The sequence below is a fragment of the Bacillus rossius genome, chromosome 15 (assembly GCF_032445375.1).
Source record: "Bacillus rossius redtenbacheri isolate Brsri chromosome 15, Brsri_v3, whole genome shotgun sequence".
Classification (NCBI taxonomy): Eukaryota; Metazoa; Arthropoda; class Insecta; order Phasmatodea; family Bacillidae; genus Bacillus; species Bacillus rossius.
In genome coordinates, this window is record NC_086342.1 from 32469520 (window position 1) to 32486379 (window position 16860).

General features: G+C 35.8%; 1 protein-coding gene across 2 annotated transcripts in view; it reads right to left on the bottom strand.

Moving 5' to 3' along the window:
* LOC134539415 (bridge-like lipid transfer protein family member 3A) overlaps nt 1-16860 on the bottom strand; it is a 94452-nt gene that overhangs the window by 71683 nt on the left and 5909 nt on the right. For both annotated transcript variants that reach the window (XM_063381438.1, XM_063381439.1), the window contains exons 2-4: nt 16242-16443; nt 12216-12404; nt 3503-3728 (exon numbers count right to left, since the gene is read on the bottom strand). In XM_063381438.1, the coding sequence (XP_063237508.1) occupies nt 3503-3728; nt 12216-12404; nt 16242-16443 (617 nt within the window). The remainder of the gene's footprint in view (nt 1-3502; nt 3729-12215; nt 12405-16241; nt 16444-16860) is intronic.

Genomic DNA, 16860 nt, shown 5'->3' on the forward strand with positions numbered 1-16860 from the left:
GGTACTTACTTTGTAACAAGGATATAGTACTGTACGTACTCAGAGACTTCATTAGACACTAAAAAAAAGCAACCATACAACTAGAAACAAAGTGCGACAGAAACAAAAATAGCAACGTATGCCAACCTTACTGAGTGAGTTCCGAGAAGGCCTGTGGTTTTTACTGTATACTGCACACAATACACTCGTCATTAGAGTGCAAATTTGCTCACTTGTAATAAAATACAGATTTACATATGTCCTGAATTTCTTCGTAGCCTGCACGGATAATAGGGAGTTTACTGTATGTGATTTTAAGTCAAATACTTTAGTAATTGATACTAAATACTAGTTCATACATTAAAAAACACTTATTTATTGTGAATATTAGTGATATAGATTATGTTTATAAACATTTTCAAGTGTATTTAGGTAAGTGAAGTTATGTTCCCGTATGGATAATTTATTTGCATTATAAATTATGGATATATTTAATAAATTATTAAAATTAATAAAACAGAATAAACATTAAATATATTATTTATCTCATTATTAATTAAAATTTATCTTGATTATTTTACTACACATTAAATAATTATACAGGTATTTATATTAATATTGTATACTGAGTATTTATTAAATTTTTTAATTTGATTAATTTATACTGCACCAAAAATATTTATAATGTCACTCCAGTCTTTTAATAATGTTATTCCTGTTAATTATTTGCATGCAAAATTAAAGTTAGTTTTTTTATTATGTCAAGTAAGTATAACTTCTAACATGTGATCATAAGTACATGCACACATTTTTTTTCAACAGAGTATTTACCTAAAATATTATGTGATTCTGAACACAATGTGATCCCAAATTTTTTGATTACGAGTTTAAGAAAAAGACTTTATGTGTTGGTAATCGCAATTGAAGTACGTAGCAGTTGGAAAATATTTAAATTATTAAATTTACTCCATATTTACTAGACCCCTTCTGGAGCCACTTTCGTCAATAGAGTGATTTACATGATCTCTTTTGAAACAGCTAACAGCAGATAGAAAACAAAGAAAGCAGAGAATGTGGTGATATACGTCTCCAGCAACCACAGTGAGGAGAAGCAGAAACAACCCAGCGACAATCCCCATTTGCACCCTCTCTTTCATCCTGCATCTCTCGTCTGTCACGCCTGTGGAGAGGTTCAGGAAGCCGCAGTCTAAAGTGGCATAAGTGACACATATTAGAGGCCCAGCTTGTAGCTTTTCAACTAATCTGTTCCCAATGGAAAGATACAAGTTAGTGATTATAATGCAACCCCCACTTTTAGTTTCCACAGTTTTGGTAAAAATCATAATACAGTATGTTTTATAATTTTTTATTTAAATTATTTTCTTTTTTTTAAATTTTTTAGGTAAAAATATTTTTGTGGTGTCAAATTTCATTCAATGTCTCATATTTCAGTTATAATCAGGGCCAAAAGGTCCCCTTCAGAGCCTTACTGGAGTCCGGTAGATGGGCAATTTAGGCCTTTTTGGGGACATTTCAAGGCTCCGCCATTATTGTGGGAATAAAAAAGTAAAGTTTCTCTAAAAAAAAAAAAAAAAAAATCCCCCTCAAAAAAAGAAAGAATTGTTTTAGTTATTTTGAGTCAATTTTGACATCACAATCAAAAAAGGAACAAATATATTACACTTCATATCACATCATGATTACATTTACAGGCTATGTCAAAAGTTTATTCTGGAGACACCACCTAAAGATAATTACTTTAAACAAAAACAAAATAATTAAAATTATATTCACAGGAATGGGTCAAATCAAATCCTCAAATCTTTAAATCATTAAGTACTCAAAATACTTCATATTCACACAAAATGATTTAGCAAATATTTTTGGAGGGTAATTAGAAAATTCAAAATTTTAAAAATGATAACTCCGTAGTCCTATTACCATCTCCCAATATATTTTGCACTTTCAGTATATAATTACATAAATAAAGTTATGATATGTATTGGTTTTGAAAACAATTTTTTTAATTTATTTAGATGGTGTAAATGAAGAATTAGCTTAGAAAAAATGCCAAGATATTTTATTAAAAAATATAAAATTTTCTAAAAACATTCTGCAGATAGGAGAATAAGAATATAAAATAATGTTTGCGAGTATGTGACAAAGTAAGTATGCAAGTATACAAGTATGAAAGAGCACAAGTATGCAAGTAAGCTGCAATCCAAGCACCCCGCTAATGATTCTCCTCCTGCATGCCATCGCGCTCAGGGACGTAACTAGAGGGGGAGGGGGGGGGGGGCACGGCATACAGGGCTTGTGCCCTGGACGCCACTTTTTGAGAGAGAGAGAGAGAGAGAATGGAGGAGCAAAACTGGCAGAGTAATTTTTACTATAGACATTTACTTGAATACTCTAGTGTTAGAACATAAAAATTATTTGTATAGACTGATACTGGTATTTTTCTCGTAATATCCAACTTGCGATGTATTAAAAATTAAATGACTGTAAATAAATCCATTTATTTACAAACCAAGTTGAATAACAAATGTTTGGAATAGTGGAATTAATATGTGGTGGAGATATGAGGTGTCGTCAGTAAATATTTTAGTTTGGTTAGTTTGAAAAAAAAAAAAGGTGGGGGGGAGCACCAAGATGAGTTATTGCCCCGGGTGGAAACTAGTTCAGTTACGTTCCTGACCGTACTCCCCACGCCTGGTCATTGCACTTTTCGTTGCCCTCTTGAGGTTTAAACTTTCATTACAACCAGATGATGTCATCACCTCGTCTTACCCCACTGGCTGTGAAGAGGTTTCACTTTACACATTCTCCGCTAAACATACAGCATCCATAAACGAATGTCCCAGTTTCAATGGTATATTATAATAGTTTAAATTTGACTATTTACAACAAATTATACATCAGATTCAAGGTAAACTAACAGTTTTTTTTTCTTTCAAACGTGAAATATGTGCACCTTTATGGCACACATACAACATAAAGTTCAATACTTCTCACACTTTGGTTAATTCGTCTGGAGTAATGGAAGCAATAAATAGACTCTTCAATTCTGTCTCTCAACTCTGGCAAATCATTAGGTAACGGCGGAACGTAGAGACCATCTTTTAAAATGCCCCAATGGAAAAAAAAACTGCATGGCATTATGCCAAAAGAACGTGGAGGCCAGCGAAAAAGACCTCTGTCGTCTCGACCATTATGACCAATCAAACGGTTAGAGTCTTCGACGTTCGACCACTCTCGTGCAGAGAGATTCCAATGGGGAGGGGCTCCGTCCTGTTTGCCAAATAACGTTTGCAGGTTCACCCTCTACTATTTTGGGGAAAGAGCCAATCTTTCAACACAGATGGCGCTGCAATCGAGAAAACAACGAAGCAATACTCGCGCATAGGCTTATCTAAAACTGTTTTAGTTACTCTTTAAATGTGACCTTGAACCAACGCACTTAAACACTTACAGTTGATACTGTTACGGACACGGTGTGTTTAGAGCTGGCGGCCACACGTACCCGACATCCTCTTCTTGATGGTGATGCGGCAGCGCGCGTGGTTGGTGAGCAGGCGCAGCGGGGTGAGGTTGGCGTCGCAGGTCGACTTGGCCTCGATGCGCACCGTCTGCCACTCCAGCTCCTTGAACACCAGGATCTGGCCGCGCTCCGAGTCCTTCAGCCGGGTCATGCGCAGGTCGGCCCGCTGCCACGACGGCGACTTGGACTCCACCGCTATGCGGGACATCTGCACCGCGTCACAACGGGACGTATCATCTCGCTAGCTTCCCCTTCAGGGGGACCGTTAGAAACAGGGGCGTAGCCAGGGGGGGGCCAAATCTTTAATTAATTTCTTATTCATCACTCAAACAAATTTCATATTAAAATTAATAAAATTTTTACCAGTACAATATTTAAATTCAAGTACCGAAAACTGCTAAAATAGCACTATTTTACACTTTAAAATCCAAATTTTCCCGGGGGGGAGGACCCCCCGACCCCCCGCTTTAATACGGGGGGGGGGGGGGGGGGGGTATGCATCTTAACACCCCCCATACACAAATCCTGGCTACACCACTGGTTAGAAATAAACCAAGCTGAGGTAAGTCCCTAATAAAGAAATTATGTCATGCTCACGTAAATAAAAATGTAAATGTACGTTCACTCAAAAATTAAACGTCCAAAAGTTCTTCACCGATTGCTTTGAAATTTTGCTAAACTACGTTACATTTAGTGTGTTTTTATATACCTATGCCCCATCAGCGACGGGTAAAAAAAAACAGATAAAAATACAAATATCAATGAATGTTTCTGAGTTCATCTTCTGCTTTGTAAAGATAAAGATATAGATAGGAAGATAGATATACAGAGAGAGGTATATAGAGATCAAGAAAGGGAGATATACATTATATAAAGAGAGAGTGAGGGGGATATATATAGATATGTAGAGATATAGATAGGGAGATAGTCTGAGATATGGATATAAATATAGAAACATACAGAGTCATAGAAAGTGTGATATGGAGAGATACAGATATACATACGTAGACATAGAGAGAGATTGAGAGATTTTTATATGTACATATAGAGAAATATAGTGAGATGTATAGAGGAACATATATAGAGAGATGTAAAGGCTACCGAATTATTTTCACAAGAAATAAAACTTTACTATAACTTGACTATAACCATAAAATATTGATTATTTCAGTCTAATATTTGATGACCTTATATTTGTTAGGTCCAAACAAGACAACTTTGAAAAACCTTGAGAAAATTTGGAATTTGAAAATTATCACTTAAGAAACAACACCACGCGACATTTTTTTTAAATTTTATTGAATTTCCATTCTCGATGGAAATGTATGCATTTAGCGTCTTCTCAAAACATTACTGAGCATTTTATACTGATTAAATATGTAAATCTAAAACAAAAACAACATTTTGTGTTGTGTTTGCAATGGACAATATTTTTAACTCTCCTGAAAAATTTGCATTTTGTAATTTTCTTAAGCCATATGGTTTTAGGTAAGTAGCCACCCTGTTACACGGAGAATAAAATTATTATTTTCCAACTTGGCAAAAATCATTTTCAACCGACATCAAAAAAATGAGGAGGTTCTATATATGACCCGTATTTTTTGTTGATGTTCAAGCATAACTTTTTATTGGGTCAAACAATTCCAATAATTCTTTTTTTTTTATTTTATTGAATAGGCTATGCCTTAAGGGTGGTCCCATGTAAATTTGATCAAGATCCAATGGAAACCTTCCAAGCAGGAGAACAAAACTCCTCAACGGACGACAGCAAATCACTCCGATCAGTGCAATCATGGTAAAGAGTACACATTTCAACAGGGAGTGACAACTAAACAGTTCGATAGGTGAACATGCTACTAGTGGTCAGCTACCACACTTAAAGCAGAGCTCTAACTTTGAATCTCAGCTAACAACTTGTCATTGCATGGTTTAATAATTCTTAGATTCTGAAATTTACAAAACCAGTCCATTTAGGCTTTTAACACAACTTAAAAGCCACGTATTGAAATTTAGAAAAAAAGTTTCTTTCCAAGATCTATGACAGCCTTAGTAAGTGTAGTACCCTGCAACTTATGTCCGTTACGGCCCAACTCATGATACGTGGGACCATCTAACGTTCAGTATCTCCATATCCTTTAAAGCCTTGAAATTTTGCACTGACAAGCGCAATTGGAACATAGTTGGGCTACGTCTTTCACTTGATTACCAATAGTGTCGTCATTAAATTGAATCAACACTGCATCCGATAGTTAATCACTTTCGAGCTGATCCCTTCTTAGCACTGGCCCTTGAAATTTATTTACTACTAGCTAATGCCTGGCTTGCATTGCTGTGCCTCTTTCAATTTTTTCCTTCAATTTGTTTGAAGTAGGTGCATATATACAAAGCATGTGTGTGTGTGTGTGTGTGTGTGTATAAACTCTATCTCTATGAATATATGTTTCTATCTATACCTCAATCTATCTTTCCGTATGCTTGTGTGTGTGTATATATATATATATATACATGGGCGTAGATCCCGGGGGGGCCAGGGGGGCCCGGGCCCCCCCTGGAATTAATGGGCCCCTCCTTGGGGGGGCCCACTTCGTGATTTTAAAGTTAATGGTGTACACAACATATATATATATCAGATTATTATTTACAACGATGACAGACACTTTGACATGCTTTACATTCATACCTTCGAGTTCCGTAGTTATTTTCCCTTACCCCTTCTGCGAAAGCCATGGTATGGAGTTTTCCAGTGAGAACTTTGAAACCCTTAATTCCTAGAAACCGTTCATTCCAAAGGACGAAGCTAGGGTAGGGTTCCGTTAGCATTTCCTCCCCTTTGTTACCCACACTACCTTGTCCTCTTAAACGACAGTATTATAGGTTTCAGGTAGTCTGTTTTTAAAGTGGTTTTGCTCTCGTGTGCGCCAGTCTTCTGCTTTATTGGCAAACATCAACATGGATAAGTTCGTGACGCGGAAGAAACGGAAAACAGAATCTGATTCTCACCTGGTAAGCTTGATTGTTTTATAAGTAGTGACTATTATTTAGGTAATATATTTTATTTAAGTGATTATGTAACGTTATTTTTTCCAGTAAATAAACAACTTAATACTTTAACAGTAATTATAGCAGAATTTAGTTTATTTATGAACTGAAACTTATATACCATTTTCTGGAATTTTTTAGCTCATCATCATTCTGTAAGGCTAGCTGCTCTGTACGTTACATGTGAATATACAGGGAATAATTTTTTTCCTCGTCAATATGGAATTTAAAATCACTCCCCTTTTATTATCAAACGATAATTTTCACAATTCATGGCCAATAATCACTTTATAACATTTGTTATTTGATAACTGCAACACTGCATGAGTAAACAGAAGTAAAAAGAGAAAGAAGTATTTTAATGTTACACATCCGTATTTAAGTTAATAAGGAAGCAAACGCGTCTCTTTAATACCTAATCAAGCGGTATATTTTAATTAAATAATTCACTGCCAAAATACTGATTATACTAAATATAAGCCGAGAAATGTATGTGGTTCAATTAGCTGTAGGATAAATTTCATAGTTCTATCTCCGAGATTTTTCATTTGTGTCATTAAGTTTTTTTTTTTTTTTTTTTTTTACCTGGTTGATGCCTTTACTGAATAAAATAGTCTTTAAGGGTTTTAATATGATTCGATCGTTCATTTGATGTTGATCCGTTTATTAACTTTGGCGCTTTGGGTTTAAGGGCGCATCAAAAACTGTGAACAAAGAATTTCACGAACAGCATTTGAATCGCAGTAATTATGTGATGTGGCATAAAAAACCTGACACAGTGCGAGTCGAACTCGCGCACGAAGGGTTCCGTACCATTATCTATAAAAACTGCAAAAAAAAAATAAAAATCATGTCTGTTGTATGGGAGCCCCACTTAAATATTTATTTTATTCTGTTTTAGTATTTCTTGTTATAGCGGCAACAGAAATACATCATTTGTGAAATTTTATTCTGTTTTCACGTTTGTTGTATGGGAGCCCCCCTTAAATATTGGTTTTATTTTAATTTAATCATTTATTTTTAAAGTGAATATATAACTAAATATTCTGTGAATATTTCAAGCGTCTACATGTTGCCGTTTTCAATATCGAGCAAAAACGAACAAATAATCACGTTGGTTGCATGGGAGCCCCCTTAAATATTTATTTTACTATGTTTTTAGTATTTGTTGTGTCTAACTATCACGGTTCATGAGATACAGTCTGGTGGCAGACGGACAGACAGACAGACAGACGGATGGACAGCGGAGTCTTAGTAATAGGGTCCCGTTTTACCCTTTGGGTACGGAAGCCTTAAAATGTAACCCCACTCTTTACATCTCAAACTTCAACAGATTGAGATGATTTTAATAAGATCTGTTACCCTAATATTAAATTTTTACTGATTTTCTTAGCAACTTAATCGGTCTTTACGGTGAAGCTGACATTTTGCTTTAAGATCTGAAATTAGAATAAACACTTTTGGAAAATGGTAATGTATGGGTGGGGTGTTATCTATTTGCATTATATTCACGTACATTATTGTTATAGATGTTTTCATGGATATTTTATGTATTTAGGTTAGGAAATTATTCAAACATGTTTGAGAGATCACTTCTTATAGTCATTAATTAATAATTACTAAAACATATGTTGCTCCGCTTTATTGTTAATATCACTTACGTAAAAATAAAGTGTATAACATACGAGCTTATCATCTAGAAGACTTGTTTCGGTTAACCTCTAGCGCAAAATTCTTAAACCACAGAATTCACTGGCCCCCCCTGGAAATCCTACAGATTTGCGCCCATGTATATATATATATGTGTGTGTGTGTGTGTGCGTGTGTTTATCTCCCTCTATATATTTACACCTCTCTCTTTATCTCTATCCCTCTATGTCTATATCTTTCAATTTATATCTTTATTTTTACAAAACAAAAGGTACAACGATGATGGGAAATATACAAGCATCAAAACTCTATCAGCATCTTTCCTCCCAGAGAACTGAAGCTAAGGATGTACACCTGTACACCGTTCTTTGGCTGTTTACAAACACTTTTAAATTAATGATAAAAAAAATTTTAGCTGAAACTTCTGCACTAGTTTTCAAGTTGTAAATAAACTAAATAACATGTAACATTAATTTTGTGATATGAATATGTAACTTCTTTTCTAGTGATCCTAGCACTAAAATTCAAAATGCATAATCTAACTCTTGAAGATGACACTTGACAGCAAGACTGTAAATTCCAATAAGATATATGCGCAATCAAGGTTGACAAAAAAAAGAGCATGACAAAGTACGTCGTCCAAGCACTGAACAAGCCGCAATGATTCAGCAGTACTCGCAAGCGGGTCAAATAAAAAACAACACACCAACTCACAAACAAGGAAGGTTGCACAACAGTTGCACAACAAGAGAAAACAGGAAGCCACCACAACCTGCTGTATGAAATTTCAATCTTTAGAAATTGTATAAGAACAAAGGCAGTTTCTGTAGCCCACTTTTATATTCATGTGAAAGAACAAAGCATTAATTAGTATATAAATAATTTTAATTATTCTAAATATAACTAATGAAACATTTATAGTATGCCTCATTGTACATAGCTGTGGAAGGAAATCAGTTTTACAAGAATTTTCAATACAAAGTTATGATGAAGTGGCTCTTGTAAGTTAATTCATTTTTAGAAGAGAATTTTTCCCAGCCTAAAAGAAGAAAGCATTAAAAATTGTGTAAAGGACACAGCACGAAAACCACAGATCAAATGTTGCTCATCCTAACGCAAACTTTGACAAACCCCTAAAACTTCTGAGACGTCCCAAAGGTAACCTCAGTGTCGAGAGAATCACCGAAGTCCCTGCAGAGTATTCTCATGATACATTTTTCAGTAAGGCAGTACCGTATTTAATCGCATAATGTCCGCACACTTCTTTTTAAATACTTGAAATGGAATTTTTTAAAATCCGCATAAAGTCCGCACCAGACAAAGCAACCTTGGCCACCCCTGAAAGGCACAGTAACGGGATGAAAATTTATCGACGCTGTCAACAATGCTTGACCTTGAGTTGTTCATTTCTCCGGAGCGGTCGCTGAGAGGGTTTGTAGCGTGGTGAGAGGCTTTAATTTTGTTTTCATGTAAGATATGATACGCAGTGGCGTCTCGTCAGGGCAAGCAAGGCAAGCAGTGCTTGCCCAGGCAGTTTCCAGACAGTGTATTTTTTAGATAAATATTTTATTCAGAATAGTATTTTACTTTGGCTCGTGCAGTTAGGTGTATGTATTTTTTACACTATCTTCTTGGGACCCAATACTGTGCGCTGTGCGCTATAAAAAAAGAACTCGTTGACACAAAAACATGCTGTTTTAGAAGCGTTGCTAGGTTTAGAAGCGCTGGTAGGATCACTTTCAGCAGGAAGGCTGCCGCAGTAGTTTCCTTTCGGAAGGGGGGTGGCATGGTACAAAGGTTCAGGGAGGGGATTGGCTGGAAAAAAATTTTTTTTTTTTTTTCCTAACTTAACTAAAACTAAGTGTATTTTGGAGGGGTCCGGGTTAGGGAGGGACCTAGGTGCGTCTCAGGCCGAAGCCTATACGCCTAGTCATGCTGGGATTAGCCATGCAAGGAGAGGGTCGCATGCATCATGTGCTAGGAGGGGATTGGCCAGCCATGGCAGCGATTGGCGCCATGACTAACTCCCCTCACTCTTAAATCTAGACTATAACTAGAGATAGGTTGGGCCCAGGTAAAACCTGCATAGACACAGGGAAAACCCTGGGCACATTCATGCGGGATGCAAATTGGCATGCATTACGTGTAGGAGTTTACAGGAGACAGAGGATGGTCTGGATGAAGTGTTGGACAGAGTAGAAAAGAGTTTACCATGCGGGGGTTGGGCACTTGGACTAGTAGTCCGCTTTGCTTTTTATCCAGGACTGGATTTAGTGACCAGGGACGCAAGCGCCCCTGGTGGTGAGTGGTTGCACTGACCACTCACTCCGCCGCCAGTCAGCACGGCTGGAAAATTATACGCGGTAGAAGCTACGAAGGTAACGCTTTCTTGCCGAACTGGAGCGAACATGGCCGAAGCAGACGATGGAATTTTTCCGCCGACTGCTTCGGCTATGTCCGGTACAGATCGGCACGGCAGGTGGCGATGTCGCGTTTCAGTCGGCGGTCGTCTCTCGGGGCGCGCGCATCTCTCCCGCGGGCTGTTGACTGGCAGTGCGTGGGGGATTTGTGGGCGTACGATGATACTACACTCCCACTTAGTATATAAGTAATGTAGAGTAGGTATTTTACTATCAGAATAATGTAAGTCAATCATTATTTTTCAAAAATAATGTAATTAAAAAAAAATGTCAATTTTTCTACCTGTGGAATAGTCAATGTTCAGTTAAGAAAACTACTTAAATAGCACCATTTTGTACCTTGAAATCCATATTTTCCCGGCGGAGGGCCCCCAGACCCTCCTCCCCCCCCCCCCCCCCCAACCACATCATGTTTTGGTGTGAACGGAGTTATTGCTTCCCCTCATGTAAACCTCACGCCTCGCCACTGATGATACGCAACGTAAAGAAAACGTCAGCTGTAACAGAATGGACATACATAAATTCTTACATGTCAGGAAGACAAGGCTCTGCTTTGTTTTTGTTAAAAATTCCTGCTCAGCCTTTTCCACGCTCTGCACTCCTTCCCCCGCTTCAGTCAAGCAGGGCAAGAGGGGACTCGCATGCACAGACGTCTGCCAGTAACTTTTTTTATACAAACAGAGGGCAAGGGACAGGGAGGGAGGCTCGCCGGCGCCGGCTAATGCAGACATTAGACATCTGCCCCGTGCCGTTAGTGGCCATCTCAATGAATGATTAAAAATTTATTTTCACGCAAAGCGTTTATTTTGTGTAGGCTAGCTGCGGCTTCTGAACGTAAGAGCGCACACGCGAGTGAGAGAAGATGAAAAAAAATGAGTGGCGTCTTCCACTAATCACCGGCATCCAATTATCTCGACACCTGTCACAACATTTCTCACGTTCGCTGCGGAAGGTCGCCAGTCACCAGCGCTCTGCGAAGTAGTGTGCCGCCATTAATATTTTTAAAATGGGCCGAGGGAAGGGTGCCAATTTTACGAAGCAGCGATTTTACTAATGCAATCCGCGGAACCGTGAGCATACGTAAAATCAGGGTACTAGTAAACTAATTATGAGGGAACAATTTTTTTTACTCTACACAAAACATGTAAAATTTTGGAAAATTTTTTTTTTTCGGACTTCACCTCATAATGTCCGCAGCCCATTTTTTTTGTCAAAAATGTAGCCAAATTACTGCGGACATTATGCGAGTAAACTGATTATCTAGGTTCAAGGTCCATGGGGACCTATTTATATCCATGGTCTATCGAAGTACTACATTAAAACTGCAACCCTCATTAACTACATTAAACTTCAAGGATCAATCTACATAATCATGACATCAGGATCAAGGGATAAACTTGGCTACATGATTCGGAACAGTTACTGTCTCACCAACACTGAAGTCATAACAGACCAATGAAGGGTAAAACTACAAGAGACAGCAGCAACAGAATGATTTTATGGAACAGGGAACTGGCTTACAGCAACACCACATCTCATCATAAAACCAAATCAAAGCTTAGTACATAAGCACACAATAAGCTCACCTGCACAGATGCAATGAACGCAGGGCTTTTGAACGTAACCTGCACAGTGTTCACCGTGATCGTAATGCCATCTATGACCTTATTGATGAAGCTATATTTGGCACTGGACAGCGACGACAGGCCCTGATGTGCAGAGATGGATCGGAGTTCTTCACACGTGACTACTTCTATGTGCACTTCATCTAGAACCTGCAACCAACAACAAAAAAAACTTGTAAACGTAACCTATTGTGATAGAGATGCGAGTGTGAAAATTTTCCTTCTTTTTTTCCCCCCATTACCAACATAGATTTATGATAGGTTGGTATACAGATTGGTAGGTTCTGTTTAAACAACCATTTCCATCAGCTGATAGAGGTTAGCATGTGTCAAATCCCACTCTCAAATGTTAAGCGAGCCGTTACTTCGTAAAGAAAGACCAATTAGTTTGGAAAAAAAATTATGTAACTCAATGGGAAATTTTCTGGTTCTGCAGAAAATTTTCCAATAAATTACCGGAAATCTTTTTTAAAAACACTTTTCCTGAAAGCTAACACCTCTAATTTGTGGCACACAAATGTAATATAGGAATAAAAACTAAAAAATTCACCCAATGCAAGTTGTTTAATCAAACAATTATCAGAACACTGCCAGACACACATAAGTACTTCATAAAATATGAGACAGAAAATGCTCTATATTTTCAAAAAATGACATCCAAGTAGAAGGAAATAAGCAATCTGAACAGTCGCAGTCTAATGGAATAGGGGTGATCGCTCCCCTCTCTTCCAAGCATAGAACTTAAAAAAACTGTACAAATAACTAAAGGTAATCGACTCCAGTTGGTACCCGACCTCTGAAGTGAATATGTATTATTTAACTTTTCAGTACTACAGTAATGTATATTTTTTTAACTATTGATATCATAGTTTTGATAATGATTTTTCCAGATGTCAGAAATTCGTTGGAAAAGGAGTTTAAGGGATGATTTTTTTTTTTTTAATTTTGTAGTTATTAAATTGGGAGTTGTTCCACATCAACCAAAACTCTTATATCATTCGCCCTCCCCGCAATTCAATGCTAGGTCCGCCACTGAATCTGAACAGCCAATTTACTAAGGTCACGTGACCTGCTGGATTTCAATCAAAAAGACAAGCATAATAAATAATTTCAGCTGTAGGTTGATGAAGCCAAATGAAACAACACATTACTTTGAAATTGTAATGGAACAAAGTTCAAACAGTTTTGTAATTGTACTGTTCTAGTCCTATTGTTATGTTGTAATTTTCACATTTAATTTACAGTGAAACCTCATTAATACCAATCCTGTTAATACAAACTCTCATTAATACAAAGTGTTTTCACAGTCCCTAGATATTACATAGGAGTTATAGAGCAAAATAGTTTATTTTTAATATGAAAGTATGGTTATTATGTAATAAAAAATTGATTTTATTCCAAAGGTAAACAATCACATGTAGTAAAGGATGGCTAGTACAAATATACAAGAATAATGTAAAGAAACAATGTGAAGTTTAAACAAAAATAATACTTTGGTACTTTTTTAAATAACACATTGATTTGGTATATTGTAGGTTGGGAAAAAAAAACTTAGAAATTACATACTTTTCCAAAATGATGGTATGTCTTTTTGTAGGTAGTTTCTAAACTTTTGCTTTATTCTTCTGTCATAAATCCTCTGAAAGTAGTACAGTAACAAATACATTTTTAAGTCACCGGTGTAGTCATCCTAATTTTTTTTTCAATTTCTAAAAAAAGAGTACATTGCATATTCTTTTTTTTTTTAGGTGTGTTATGTTTGTATTTAATTTTAAAAATTCTAACTTAATTAAAATTTGATTTAGAAGTAACATAAATATTGTGATTAAAATTTGTAATAGTTTGGTTAATACAAACCTCTTTATTGCAAAGTAACCAGATCATAGTCTCTTCCGGTTTGTATCATTCACTGTATCTCTTAGGTACCTATGTCTTGCCTATATCCATTTCATGTGCTTTCTTCATTGCTATTATTGTTGCTACCTGCTAACTGCTCATGTGCTCATAGACATCTCCCTGCAGGTAGTGCCCGCTGCCTACTTGCGAGTAGCTGACCTGCCTGCGGTGTCTGGCGACAAGTTACTGCTTTTATTTTGTTTTATTTTTTGTATATATATCATTTGTATGTATTTACAGGTGGCCACCTTAAGGCCATATTTCACACATTTTGTTATTTTTCCATGTAAAATAGTTGTGCATGGACACTTTAAAATTGCAGTTATTTTGACGTGACGTCGTCTAATAAATCAATGAACGCCGGCTGCACGCATGAAAAAGTGTTCCGTAATGCACATTGTCCCGTTACGCTCAAGTGTGTATGTTATCTCAAACTGTCTGTGGGCATTTCACAAACATAAATAAGTAAATATTTGTGTATGTACATTAATGAGAAATTTTTCGGTTTTTTTTTCCCCTCCAACACAAAGTTACACTCAAACAGTGAAGTAAAAAATACTCATGAATTCAAAATCTGGGTCATCAAACTACTTTGCTACTCATAAAAGCAAGTTCCTTGCAAAAGAGTAGATGTGAACTCTATTTGCATGGATTATGCTTCAATCTTCTCACATAACAGTTGCATCCAACATCTCTTACAAGATATACTTTGTGTCATGTGAAAACCTTATCAAGGCTTCATCTCACATGCCATAGTTTTAATTTAATTTTTTTGTCATCAATATTATTTAAAGGATTTGCCTGTAAATTTACTATAATAGCTCTCTTGTATTTCATGTTTTGTCCCAAATTTTCTCAACAGAAACTATGGCTGTTACGATACAGATACAGATATTGGATATCGGCTGATACTCAGCCATTGGCCGATATAAAGGTATCGGAAGTATCAGAAAAAATACACTCAATACTTTCAGTTTCTTGAAAATACTGGCATGTTTATTTTTTAATGGTTTCAAAAATATATTAATAATTTTTTTTTTCATTTATTTCAAGTACTATATTTTTAAAGGAAAATCATAAAAACTAATGACTTAAATACAAATATAAATAGAAATAAATATGTTTACTAGTGATTTAATGAAGTAATCATTTTAGTATCAGCATCGGTTGATAGTCCCAATTTCTGGATTACCAATGTAATCAGTTTCCAACCGATACTCAAAGAATCAATACACATGGAAAAACTACAATTAATTTCATCCATTTAGGGAACCCATTTACCTGTTTATAGTTCCATAGGCATATATTAGTCCAAATTTTCGTTAATTTAAGGCTATCCTTGAATGTTGTGTTCATTCATTAGTCAAAGGCATAATGTGTATGTATTATGCACAAATCTTTTATTGCAGAAATTTTTTATCATAGAATTTTATTAAGGTACTGACTTATTACTTACAAATATAAAATTGCACTGTATTATTTACAAAAAGTATAAATTTGGGTCTGTATCAGTTAACAGACTTGTTTAAGAAATTTTACAGTGTTTTAATCAGTATCAGTTTCAATCCTTAAAGCCCATCAGTAACATTTACTTACGTAATACATAAGTGATCCACAATTTTCAATAAACTTGCTTTAATTTTATATTTAGTAAATAAATGACATTCTCAAACAATTTTATAAAAAATTGTGTTTCAACTAATTATTTAAGAAGAGTGGCCAGTAATTACAAATTTTAATTGTGATATCACATATCGGTGGTGGTATTGGAGTATCAGTGGTGGTATCGGAGTATCGGTATTCGTTCCCGAAAAGGCGGTATCGGACTAGCAACCCTAACATATACTAAATATTACTCAATAACGGTAAAAGGTCACGAAAGTATTCACACTTATGATCACTTTTGTGATTTTTCATAGGTGGTAAATAATTTTTAGTAAATGTAAGGCAAGAAAATTTGATATCCAACAAGAAATGCCAGAAAGCTCTCTGAATGAAGTAATACGAAAACCCCGCACTAACAGAGGGCAAGGTCAAGCTTCAGACTTGAACATTTCTTTTTTTTTTTAACAAAACGGAGTCAATACTCACCAGAACTATAGGAACACTTTTGAGTTTAGTCCACTGTATTCGAAACGCAACACTGTTGCACCACGCGCTCGTTAACCTCAGCCATGACGGGAGTTCCAAGAGATCAGTCAGGACAATTTCATCGAGTTCCAAGTTGGACAATTCACCTTCACCTTTGAAAGTGCTCAGGTTAATCTTATCTGCAGACAAATTTTTCGTAAACCTGTAGAGAGAGAAAAATATTAACTTAAGTTCAACAGCACCCATAAAAACTGCACAAAAAATGTCCAAGTCAATGTAAATGTTTTACGCAAGGCATTTCAAAATTTAATTAATTTTAATTATATATTTATAAAAATTATATAAATATATAACTATATAATTACATTATATATACCATTGTATAAAATTATTAGACACAATATTATATGGCACATTGCGATAAAACTAAAATAACACTGAAAAGCAAGTCAATAATACCAAAATATAAGTTCATACACATCATAACACTGAAATTCAAGTTACATCATGGAATTAAGCAGCATTTAACCAAAACTTGAGTCAAGTCACAAAAAAAAAAAAAACTTTTAACGTTTGAAATTCAAGACATGTCATTATTTCCGGACAAGATTGGCCCAGA